This window comes from Oncorhynchus kisutch, linkage group LG6 (assembly GCF_002021735.2).
Source record: "Oncorhynchus kisutch isolate 150728-3 linkage group LG6, Okis_V2, whole genome shotgun sequence".
In the NCBI taxonomy this organism is placed as follows: Eukaryota; Metazoa; Chordata; class Actinopteri; order Salmoniformes; family Salmonidae; genus Oncorhynchus; species Oncorhynchus kisutch.
Window position 1 is genome coordinate 16,698,872 of NC_034179.2, and position 12,909 is coordinate 16,711,780.

Sequence of the window (12,909 nt, forward strand, 5' to 3'; positions counted from 1 at the left end):
AGAGAGAGAGGTAGCGAGAGAGAGAGAGAGAGAGGTAACGAAGAGAGAGAGAGGTAGCAAGAGAGAGAGAGGTAGCGAGAGAGAGGGTAGCGAGAGAGAGAGAGAGAGAGAGAGGTAGCGAGAGAAGAGGTAGCGAGAGAGAGAGGTAGCGAGAGAGAGAGGTAGCGAGAGAGAGAGGTAGCGAGAGAGGTAGCGAGAGAGAGAGAGGTGGCGAGAGAGAGAGGTGGCGAGAGAGAGAGAGGTAGCGAGAGAGAGAGGTGGCGAGAGAGAGAGAGGTAGCGAGAGAGAGAGAGAGAGGTAACAAGAGAGAGAGAGGTAGCAAGAGAGAGAGAGGTAGCGAGAGAGAGAGGTAGCGAGAGGGGGTAGCGAGAGAGAGGTAGCGAGAGAGCGGTAGCGAGAGAGAGGTAGCGAGAGAGAGAGGTAGCGAGAGAAAGAAGCGAGAGAGAGGGGGGGAGAGATGGAGGGAGTGAAAGAGAGATTCAGCAAAGCACCATCTTCTATCTCACCTTAAAGACATTACTGATGTAGTCTGTGTTGACACTTGTGTCTGTACTGTATACATGAATATATCTGGTATTTCTGAATTGATATGCGTTTGTGTTAACCTTGGAGACGTTGCTGATGTAGTCCATCTGGGAGCAGTTGTCGTGCTTGTCCACCTGCTGACTGATGTTGAGGAGGAGAGAGGCGTACTCCTTGTCGCTCTTCACCCGTAGCGTCATGAAGCGCTTCACTGTCTCCAGCAGCTTCAGTTCCCAGTCCTGCAGCTTCAACAGCCCATCGTGCGAGTTCCCCAGGTCCCGTCCGAACCCCATCGTCCCTCTCCCCTTTTCCTCACGACACGCTATTTAGTCTCACACTTCACTGGGCCGGGAGGATGGATAGTTCCCCTCAGTTCTGCATCTTTCCTGGAAGGAAGCAAATCATTGGAGGCTGCTGAGGGGACGACGGCTCATAATAATGTCTGGAACAGAGTAAATGGAATGGTATCAAACATCTGGAAACCATGTGTTTGATACCATTCCACTTTTTCCACACCAGCCATTACCACGAGCCCATCCTTCCAATTTAAGCTTCCACCAACCTCCTGTGAGGCACATACAGAAACTATAATAAATGTGTAAAACATTTTGCACAAATTACAGCAAATTGATAGCACCTGTCCTGGTCGACAAAGGCAAACTGCTTGTTGAATGTTGGTTAGTCATTAGTTGCAGACAGGTGGAAGGTTTTCTATGAATTAGCCTAAATAAAAGGTACTCCTTTGATTAGCCTAGCCCTTTATAGACTGCAACAACCTTCTGATGCAAGAGGCAGAGTTTTCTGAAATAAAGACGCACAATGAAGGAAGGGGTGGGGCGACCAGCTTAGTTTAGGAAGTGGGTGGGCCGACGGTGAAGCGGCCGCCGAAACAAAATGGTAACAAATTCATGTAGGCTACCTAACCTCACCATCCCTCATCTCAGGTAACTATTTATAGGCCTACCACAGTAAGAAATTGAAACAAAGTAAATAGAGACCAGAAACGGTAGATACGGTACAACAACAGGAAGTAGGCTAGTCTAATGTGAGATAGGGATGTAAGCCTTCAGAGACGAGGCAGATTATAAAAAGACAGACAATCACTCTACCTCTGCTACTACTAGACTGCCTATTTAATCTGGCTTTAAACCTCGGGGGAAAAGCTTATTATCTCCAAGTCAGATGCCTTCTGTTCTGCTCCAGTGTCTCACACTAAAGACTTTTAACGTGCTGATGAATAAAGTAGACTCCAAGAACATCTTCAAACTTGAACTAACACTTTTGGAAGTTAAATAGTGGGGCAAACACCATTTGTCAAAGATGCACTAAGCGCCCCAGAGACTAGAAAAATGTGCCTTTCTATTGGGAATGTTGTTGTGTATATCCCAGTCAGATCACACATGACATCGCCTAATTGGTAGGGAACGTCTTCAAATAGTGTGCCTTGATCTAATATATGAAAACTCTTAATAGAACCCCTTATGAGAATGGAGCGGCTAGAATTCAGAGTAGTACAACCTAAACAAGAACAGCCTATAACCTAATCTGAAACAGCCTTATTCGGCAAGTAGACAAACTTGTGTCATAAATGGGTCATAGCATGAACACTAGGACAAGTACAACAGAGGCTACTAAGCCAACACAAAACGTCCTCCACAATCAGAAAACATTTTTAGTTCTGCATTCTCAAAATTATAACAGTACAGAAGATCATGTGAATTGTATTTAGGCTGTCTGTGCAAAATCAAGTGGTATAAGTGTCAGTGACATGGCAGATGTGTTCACAGTCAAATATTAATTTATTCATTCACTGCCAAAGGAATTCAAAAGATGTCATTTTACCCCCCACGAGTCACAGGCTATAAAAGAAGATGAGGGAAATGACTCCACTGTACAGTGTGAGCACTGAGAGAGTTTATAGCTAATGTCTCTGGTTTATTCCAAAACCAGTTCAAAGTTCAAAATGCAATTACAGAAGCTGGATCAGATGCAAATCTTTCACAGTTGAAAGAATAAACATAAACATAACCTAAAAAATGATAACAAACCCTATTAAACTGACACAGTAGGCTACTAAAAGTCTACAAGATAAACAGGGACAGGTGCCATTTTAGAAAAACCTTTGTAACAATAGCGATGCAATTTTGTTAAAACTTGATCACCTGTCCCTCACATTACTGTGAACACTTACATTCCCTTTAATGGTGGCTTTGAACACTTACTTGTAACACCACACAGAGCGTTTTCTAGAACACCCACTTTAAGTCAGATAAGATAGAGGGATCATCTTCAGGAGCACACCAGGCTAGTGTTCAAGTGATCAGTGACCTACGTGACTGCCTCCAACAAGCATCATGAGAAGAAGGCTGAAAGGAAACCACAACGTGATTATAATCAGAAAGACGTAGGCCTTTCAAGTCACGTGACACACTGAGTAGCCTACAGTACGGAAATGCTTTGGGGCGGCTACCTATTCTCAAACATCTTAGGCTAGGCCTATATGACAAAAGTAAAAAAACTGGATAGTGGGTCATTGCACTTCTAAAAGCACAAGAAAGAAGATTTTGACGCGGACCATCTCAGATTGTTCAGAAACCGTTTCTGTAGTTAGAAACAGATTAGCATTACTGCAACATTATTTTGTTGAAATATAATTTGTTCTCTGAGAAATTAAGCAAATTGATTGCACCCATTTGGCCATTGTAATTTATAGGATTCATATAATATTCAAGAATTGTAGTACCGAACATTTGATTTGGACTAAACTTTTTTCTAACAATGAGTAAGGCATGAGGAGTCCAAAGAAGTGGTCAAAAGCCATCCACTGACCCCCCACACCAATAATGAGTATATATTCTCAGTTCTTTATGTTAGACAATTAGTATGGCGCTGCAGTTTGGAGTATTGTCTCTTCATCCTATATAATGTATTCTCAGTGTATTTGGTGATGTTTTTTTATTTTTTATTGTTCAGAGAAATTAGTCATTGAAGTTGTTGGGTTTTCTAAGAGATCATTTCAGCAAAATAAAGTTGCAGGAATGTTCATCTTATCTGTTTCTAACTACAGAAATTATTTCAGAACAATCTGAGATGGTGGTTGTCACAGCTTGCTGAAATGACATGGAACAACCCTGGTTGTTTTGTTTTTTCATGTGAATTTTTTGCAAGCTGTAGATCTAACTGTGAGCAGCCAGGTTTAGTTTAAAAAAACTAAAGACAGAAAATAGGTGTCAGTAACTGACAGATATGGAGACAAAATGTCATGAGTGGGTCACACTTCATATATGAAAACTATAGGCTATGGGACGGCAGCTAGCTAAGTGCACAGACACAATGAATACTACACTAAATACTTCCACCAAGCTAACCACTGTAGCTAGTATTGACATTATAATTCAAATCACAATGGATTAGTTTCCATAAAACAGATGCCTGTGTTAGCTGCCAAGTTAGTGCCGTGTCCTATGTTGTGCAAGCTTGCGAATATGCTAATGTTAACTAGCTAGCTAAACATTTGGGTATTGGCAGGCACTGGCAGTATGGGATTATGGAGAATGAATTAAATTGTTTCTTCATCATCTTGCTAGGTAGTTATCTAGCTGTGGCCATCTGGCTAGTATCAATAAGTGCTTTCTACAAAATAGCAACATTAGCACAGCTAGCTAACATTGGAATCTAGACCATAATTAGGGGATCTGCCAGGAGACAATTTTTTCTTGAGGATAGTCAGGGGGGGTGGAACATAATTACAAATCATTTGTAGACTGCAAATTGGCTGCAAGATGCCCAAACATATAATATTTGACCCAAACAATAATTTCAAACCTGGCTTACATTTGTATATGATCACGTGTCTCTCTATTATGTGTGGGAATTTCAAAAATTAGAATCATTTGGAGCTACTTTCCTGGTGTTTTCACAGTCATGTCCAACAATTTTATTTTATTTACCAAAAAAAAAGATATCTAAAACTCAAAATGTTGGACACACCTACTCATTCAAGAGTTTCTTTATTTTTTACTATTTTCTACATTGTAGAATAATAGTGAAGACATCAAAACTATGAAATAACTACATATGGAATCATGTAGAAAGCAAAAAAATAAAGTGTTAAACAAATCAAAATATATTTTAAATTCCTCAATGTAGCCACCCTTTGCCTTGATGACGGCTTTGCACACTCGTGGCATTCTCTCAACCAGCTTCATGAGGAATGCTTTTCCGACAGTCTTGAAGGAGTTCGCACATGTGCTGAGCACTTGTTGGCTGCTTTTCCTTCCCTCTGTGGTCCAACTCATCCCAAACCATCTCAATTGGGTTATGGTCAGGTGATTGTGGAGGCCAGGTCATCTGATGCAGCACTCCATCACTCTCCTTCTTGGTCAAATAGCCCTTACACAGCCTGGAGGTGTGTTGGGTCATTGTCCTGTTGAAAAACAAACCCGATGGGATGGTGTATCGCTGCAGAATGCTGTGGTAGCCACGCTGGTTAAGTGTGCCTCGAATTCTAAATAAATCACTGACAGTGTCACCAGAAAAGCACCACCACAACATCACACCTCTATGCTTCATCTGTTCAACTACTCTGTGTTTCACAAAGACATCTGAAATTTGGACTCATCAAACCAAAGGACAGATTTCTACAGGTCTAATGTCCATTGCTCGTGTTTCTTGGACCAGTCTCCTCTGAACAAGTTGATGTTGAGATGTGTCTGTTACTTGAACTCTGTGAAGCATTTATTTGGGCAGAAATTTCTGAGACTGGTAACTCTAATGAACTTATCCTCTGCAGCAGAGGTAACTTGGGTCTTCCTTTCCTGTGGCGGTCCTCATGAGAGCCAGTTTCATCACAGCGCCTTGATGGTTTTTGTGACTGCACTTGAAACTTTCAAGTTATTGAACATTTCCGGATTGACTGACCTTCATGTCTTAAAGTAATGATGGACTGTCGTTTCTCTTTGCTATTTGAGCTATTCTTGCCATAATATGGACTTGGTATTTTACCAAATAGGGATATCTTCTGTATACCACGTCTACCTTGTCACTACACAACTGACTGGCTCAAACGCATTTAAGAAGAAAACAATTCCACAAATGAACTTTGGGGCGGCAGGTAGCATAGTGGTTAGTGCGTTGGGCCAGTAACCGTAAGGTTGCTGGATCAAGTCCCTGAGTCGACAAGGTAATAATCTGTCATTCTGTACCTGAACATGGCAGTTAACTTTAGAGAATACCAAGAGAGTGCAAAACAGTCATCAAGGCAAAGGGTGGCAACTTTGAAGAATCTCAAATATTTGTTTAACACTTTTTTGGTTACTACATAATTCCATATGTGTTATTTCATAGTTTTGATGTCTTCACTATTATTCTATAACATAGAAAATAGTAAAAAAATTAAGAAAAACCCTTATATGAATAGGTGTCTCCAAACCTTTGAGTGGTACTATATACCTTGGGGAGAACAAATATTTGACACACTGATGATTTTGCAGGTTTTCCTACTTAAAAAGCATGTAGAGGTCTGTAATTTTTATCATAGGTACACTTCAACTGTGAGAGACGGAGTCTAAAACAAAAATCAAGAAAATCACATTGTATGATTTTTAAGTAATTAATTTGCATTTTATTGCATGACATACAGTGGGGCAAAAAAGTATTTAGTCAGCCACCAATTGTGCAAGTTCTCCCACTTAAAAAGATGAGAGGCCTGTAATTTTCATCATAGGTACACTTCAACTATGACAGACAAAATGAGAAAAAAATCTAGAAAATCACATTGTAGGATTTTTAATGAATTTATTTGCAAATTATGGTGGAAAATAAGTATTTGGTCACCTACAAACAAGCAAGATTTCTGGCTCTCACAGACCTGTAATAACTTATTTAAGAGGCTCCTCTGTCCTCCACTCGTTACCTGTATAATGGCAGGCCTCTCATCTTTTTAAGTGGGAGAACTTGCACAATTGGTGGCTGACTAAATACTTTTTTTGCCCCCACTGTAAGTATTTGATACATCAGAAAATCAGAACTTAATATTTAGTACAGAAACCTTTGTTTCCAATTACAGAGATCAAACGTTTCCTGTAGTTCTTGACCAGGTTTGCACACAGTGCAGCAGGGATTTTGGCCCACTCCTCCATACAGACCTTCTACGGACTTTCAGCTCCCTCATAAGATTTTCTATTGGGTTCAGGTCTTATGATAAATTAAATAATTTGCCCAATTTTTTCTATACATTTAGTTGATTTCCTGCTAAGGTCAGTAAATGTTTGAATATTGTTGAATTCCATTTTAATGCCTGGATTCCATGAGGGCACTAATTGTCATATTTGGACCAGAATGAGGCTCTCCACTACCTACTATTCATGCCAGTGATGATTCATCATCTTCATCAAATGGTTTTCAGAATTCATCTGCAGATAAATCGCCAAAAATCCTACCAGTAGCAACGCAAATTAGGGAGCCAAATAAACAACTCTCTCACCGATGCGATTCGGAAGGCTACACTGACTGACAATACGAGTCATTGTCTGGAATTCTAGGAAAGTAAACCTGTCAAAGGGATATAGGATATGGACTTTATTCAGTCAGTTTGACAACTTTTATAAACTAATCAACACCTTGCTGTTCAATTGTCAATCAACTCACAGTAAATAGCCTACTACGCGCCACAACTCCGCATGCCTGGCTATGTGAAACACGCCAAAAAAGAATTAATGTGTCAGAAAACAATAATTAGGCTAAGTCGTAGATTGACTCATCGTTAACACTTACATTACATGGGACATGCAAATTCACAAGCATCATGCTTACTCTCCCTCCTCCGTGTAAAGAAATACAACTGCAACCAGAGATATGTACGGTACCTTCGGAAAGTATTCAGACCCTTTGACTTTTTACACATTTTGTTAGGTTACAGCCTTATTCTAAAATGTATTACACTTATTTTTTCCTCAATCTACACACAATACCCCATAATGACAAAGCAAAAAAATGTAAAAAACATTTACATAAGTATTCAGACCCTTTCCTCAATCATTTGTTGAAGCACCTTTGGTAGCGATTACAGCCTCGAGTCTTCATGGGTATGATGTTAAAAAGCTTTGCACATCTGTATTTGGGGTTTTTCTCCTATACTTCTCTGCAGATCCTCTCAAGCTCTGTCAGGTTGGACAGGGAGCGTTACTGCACAGCTATTTTCATCTCTCCAGAGATGTTTGATCAGGTTCAAGTCCGGGCTCTGGCTGGGCCACTCAAGGACATTCAGACTTGTCTCGAAGCCACTCCTGCATTGTCTTGGCTGTGTGCTTAGGGTCGTTGTCCTGCTGGACGGTGAACCTTCACCCCAGTCTGAGGTCCTGAGCAGGTTGTCATCAGGGATCTCTCTGTACTTCGCTCCGTTCATCTTTGCCTTGATCCTGACTAGTCTCCCAGTCCCTGCCCCTGAAAAACATCCCCACAGCATGATTCTGCCACCACGCTTCACCATAGGGACGGTGCCAGGTTTCCTCCAGACGTGATGCTTGGCATTCTGACATGCACTGTCAACTTTGGGACCTTACATACACAGGTGTGTGCCTTTCCAAATCACATCCAATCAATTTAATTTACCACAGGTGGACTCCACAATCAAGTTATAGAAACATCTCAAGGATGATCAATGGAAACAGGATGCACCTGAGCTCAATTTTGAGTCTCAGAGCAAAGGGTCTGAATACTTATGTAAATAAGGTATTTCTGCTTACAAGTGTTCAAACATTTCAAAAAACTTGTTTTCGCTTTGTCATTATGGGGTATTGTGTGTAGATTGTTGTGGACTTTTTATTTATTTAATCAATTTTATTATAAGGCTGTATGTAACAAAATGTGAAAAAAGTCAATGGGGTCTGAATACTTTCCTAAGGCACTCTTATAATGACAGAATGCCATGTCTCTGCCCTATAATAGGAGTCAATGTCCCAAAGGCAGGAAGGTAGGTGACATGCCTAGGTCCAAAATAAGTCCATAGAAACACATTTGGCAGACATTGGACAGATTTTTGGAAAGAGTGAAACGTCTCGCTTTGCCTCTCTGCTGCGTCTCCCTGTAAATCACTTGCTTTGTGACTTACAGGCACCTATCCTATCCAATAGATCGCTAAAACCTAAAACATTCATAAGTTCATTCTTAGCGGGAGAGGGCTCGACGGACTAGCGAATCGAAACTTTTACATCAAAAGTTGCCTAGTTAAAGTTGCAATATGCAGAAACCGCTCCTTCATTTTCAGGTTGTTCAAATTCGAATAGTTTGCGACAAAAACGAGCAATGTATAATGTAGAGCGTGCTTCTACACCTGCATTGCTTGCTGTTTGGGGTTTTAGGCTGGGTTTCTGTACAGCACTTTGAGATATCAGCTGATGTACGAAGGGCTATATAAATACATTTGATTTGATTTGATTGTACCATCTAAATCGCTCTTAAATATCTTTTCAATAAACAAAAATTGTTTTCACCTTGTGTACAAAACCAAAAGTAAAAGATGCAAAAACTAAACTAAAGAATGGGAAGCATAGAAATAGAGCATATAGAATAGATCTACCAATTATTTTAGACTTGCTTTCAACGAGAATGACAGATCTATAACTCACATATCCATGTGAATTTGGTTGGGTCGCCCAAAAAAAGCTTTAATATGTAATGGAAAATGTATCTGGCTGAAAATTAGTCTGTAACCGGCTGATTAGCCGACAGACGGCGCTAATGGAAAACACTGTTTTGACCTGACAGTGTCTCGTGACACAACAACCAACCTTGGGTACAATAAAGACATTCAGCCAGTAGCCTACATTTTATAAGCCCACAGCTGTGGAAAACTTGTCAAACAACAAGTCAATGACTTGAAGATGAACTGTGATCTCAATTTCAGTAAATTGGTGGCCACAATGCCATTCTTCACATCTGGGTCTCCTTCTCTAACGTGTGCCACAAATTGTGAGTCAAGCCGTGTAGTTGAAGTTGTACACAGGAGTATGACAGTGAAATGTCTTCTTAATGTGATGTTGTTATAATCATCTTTCTCACCAGCAATAACACAATTAGGGTGGGTGGGTGATGGGCTGGCGGAGGGTACCATCAGTGGGAGTTAGCTAAACTCAACAAGGATTTGCTGCGCGCTACAGAACAGCGGTGGTGGTACTGCTGCTTGAATACCCCATCTGAGTGAGCAGTCTAGCAAAGGAATGTCCTCCTCTTTCGGTTCACTGCTGTGGCATGAAAAGGTCATGGAACACAAGGCTGACAGACATAAATGTCCTGATTATTTTCTAGACTTTATTTCATACCTAGCGTATGTTTGTAGCTTAATGTAGGTAGTAAGTGTATGCAAACACTGTTAGGCTACGCTATTTGTTAGCAAAATGCAATCTGTTAGCTATGATGGGAGAGAGAATATTGGACACAGCTGGCTAAGTGTGACAAGGGTTTTGTAAAGTCCAGTTGGCTGGCTGTGAGAAGGTTTTCTGTAGCTGCATCAGTTTCACCCGCCCAATTCGTGGCAATCCACGATACAGTACTTTACAGCACAGCAACTGTTTCTCAATAACACTGGCTATAATGTCAACAAGTTGTCATAGACGTCAAAACCATTGATGGAATACAATAACAATCACAATGAACTGTTTGCAAACTGACAACATAATTTGCACTTTCACCTAAAATGGCCATTGAATACATGCCTACATGTTTCCCATCCTGAGGAAAGTTGTTGTGCATCAAAGGCATTAGAACAGAACATGCGCCAAAGCTCCTAATGTGGATGTGCCTCTTCTGACCAAACACGGTCCAGTAGCTAGCTAGCATGAGTAGGCCAAGCATCTAAATATCTGAACATAATCTGATTCACATTGTCAAGCTAACTAACTAGCAACTATCTTAGCATTAGCAGTTACCTTGCTAGCTAGCTAACGCTACCCACATTTAGGGTGAAAACCGTTAACTATGTGACAACAAAAGTTTAATAAATAGGGTCTGCTTTATTATAAAATGTTCCTATAACAATATCATGGGGAAATTAAACGGAGGGCGGTGTTTGTATTAGCTATTACCTTGCTGGCTAAACCGCTAGTCAAAGTTAGCTATTCCTGCTAATTTCGGTTGTCTGGACATTTTTTCCTCCAGGAAAAAAATCCTTAACCATTGCTCGAAAGTGTTTGTTCTCTAGCAAATATATATCAAATCTACAGGATCCCATTCAAATAGACAGTTGATACAATCAATGACAGACTGCACTCACTTTATTATGATAGTTTCTTTTCTCCTGTTATTTCTCCTTGTCTCCTGATTTCTTGGTATTCCTCTTTTCTTTGCTCGGCTGCCGGAGCTGGGATTCGGGAGGGGTTTCCGCTCTGGCTCTGTACGGGTCTGGTCTACCATAGGGCTATGACGTGTGTGTGTGTGTAAAATACGGTGTGTTTTAGAACGAGATAGAAGTGGTTAAATTACACAGCTCCGCTCCTGACATACATACATGCAAGCCCCAACGTCCATCACATCACACACTCACAAATCTTACAGCTTCACTGCGCTCCATATATGCCCCTCTCTCCTTCCTACTCCTACGACTTCTGGTGTTTTATGGGGTAAGAAACACATTAATAGCTATTCATTAGCTCTTCATTAGGCTACAGTCCCCTCGAATTTATGACTAAATTGTATGACGGCATTTGTACAGGTAGCCTAGAGGTTAAGGGCNTAGCGAGAGAGAGAGGTGGCGAGAGAGAAGAGAGAGGTAGCGAGAAGAGAGGAGCGAGGTAACAAGAGGAAGAGAGAGGTAGCAAGAGAGAGAGAGGTTAGCACGAGAGAGAGAGGGTAGCGAGAGGGGGGTAGCGAGAGGAGAGTTAGCGAGAGAGGTAGCGGGTTAGCGTAGAGAGAGGAGGTAGCGAGAGAGAGAGGTAGCGAGAGAAGAAGCGAGAGAGAGGGGGGGAGAGATGGAGGGAGTGAAAGAGAGATTCAGCAAAGCACCATCTTCTATCTCACCTTAAAGACATTACTGATGTAGTCTGTGTTGACACTTGTGTCTGTACTGTATACATGAATATATCTGGTATTTCTGAATTGATATGCGTTTGTGTTAACCTTGGAGACGTTGCTGATGTAGTCCATCTGGGAGCAGTTGTCGTGCTTGTCCACCTGCTGACTGATGTTGAGGAGGAGAGAGGCGTACTCCTTGTCGCTCTCACCCGTAGCGTCATGAAGCGCTTCACTGTCTCCAGCAGCTTCAGTTCCCAGTCCTGCAGCTTCAACAGCCCATCGTGCGAGTTCCCCAGGTCCCGTCCGAACCCCATCGTCCCTCTCCCCTTTTCCTCACGACACGCTATTTAGTCTCACACTTCACTGGGCCGGGAGGATGGATAGTTCCCCTCAGTTCTGCATCTTTCCTGGAAGGAAGCAAATCATTGGAGGCTGCTGAGGGGACGACGGCTCATAATAATGTCTGGAACAGAGTAAATGGAATGGTATCAAACATCTGGAAACCATGTGTTTGATACCATTCCACTTTTTCCACACCAGCCATTACCACGAGCCCATCCTTCCAATTTAAGCTTCCACCAACCTCCTGTGAGGCACATACAGAAACTATAATAAATGTGTAAAACATTTTGCACAAATTACAGCAAATTGATAGCACCTGTCCTGGTCGACAAAGGCAAACTGCTTGTTGAATGTTGGTTAGTCATTAGTTGCAGACAGGTGGAAGGTTTTCTATGAATTAGCCTAAATAAAAGGTACTCCTTTGATTAGCCTAGCCCTTTATAGACTGCAACAACCTTCTGATGCAAGAGGCAGAGTTTTCTGAAATAAAGACGCACAATGAAGGAAGGGGTGGGCGACCAGCTTAGTTTAGGAAGTGGGTGGGCCGACGGTGAAGCGGCCGAAACAAAATGGTAACAAATTCATGTAGGCTACCTAACCTCACCATCCCTCATCTCAGGTAACTATTTATAGGCCTACCACAGTAAGAAATTGAAACAAAGTAAATAGAGACCAGAAACGGTAGATACGGTACAACAACAGGAAGTAGGCTAGTCTAATGTGAGATAGGGATGTAAGCCTTCAGAGACGAGGCAGATTATAAAAAAGACAGACAATCACTCTACCTCTGCTACTACTAGACTGCCTATTTAATCTGGCTTTAAACCTCGGGGGAAAAGCTTATTATCTCCAAGTCAGATGCCTTCTGTTCTGCTCCAGTGTCTCACACTAAAGACTTTTAACGTGCTGATGAATAAAGTAGACTCCAAGAACATCTTCAAACTTGAACTAACACTTTTGGAAGTTAAATAGTGGGGCAAACACCATTTGTCAAAGATGCACTAAGCGCCCCAGAGACTAGAAAATGTGCCTTTCTAT

At 41.4% G+C, this 12,909-nt stretch overlaps 1 protein-coding gene across 3 annotated transcripts in view; it reads right to left on the reverse strand.

Moving 5' to 3' along the window:
* LOC109892414 (tyrosine-protein kinase Fer-like) overlaps positions 1-11,094 on the reverse strand; it is a 41,469-nt gene extending 30,375 nt beyond the window's left edge. Inside the window, exons 1-2 of one of the 3 annotated variants that reach the window (XM_031826298.1) lie at positions 2,745-2,852; positions 606-908 (exon numbers count right to left, since the gene is read on the reverse strand). In XM_031826298.1, coding sequence (XP_031682158.1) covers positions 606-815 — 210 coding nt within the window. In that variant the 5' untranslated portion in view covers positions 816-908; positions 2,745-2,852. Of the gene's footprint in view, positions 1-605; positions 909-2,744; positions 2,853-10,792 lie in introns of those variants that run through there. The other 2 variants (XM_031826300.1, XM_031826299.1) reach the window with 2 other exon arrangements.
* Positions 11,095-12,909: the final 1,815 nt, after the last annotated feature.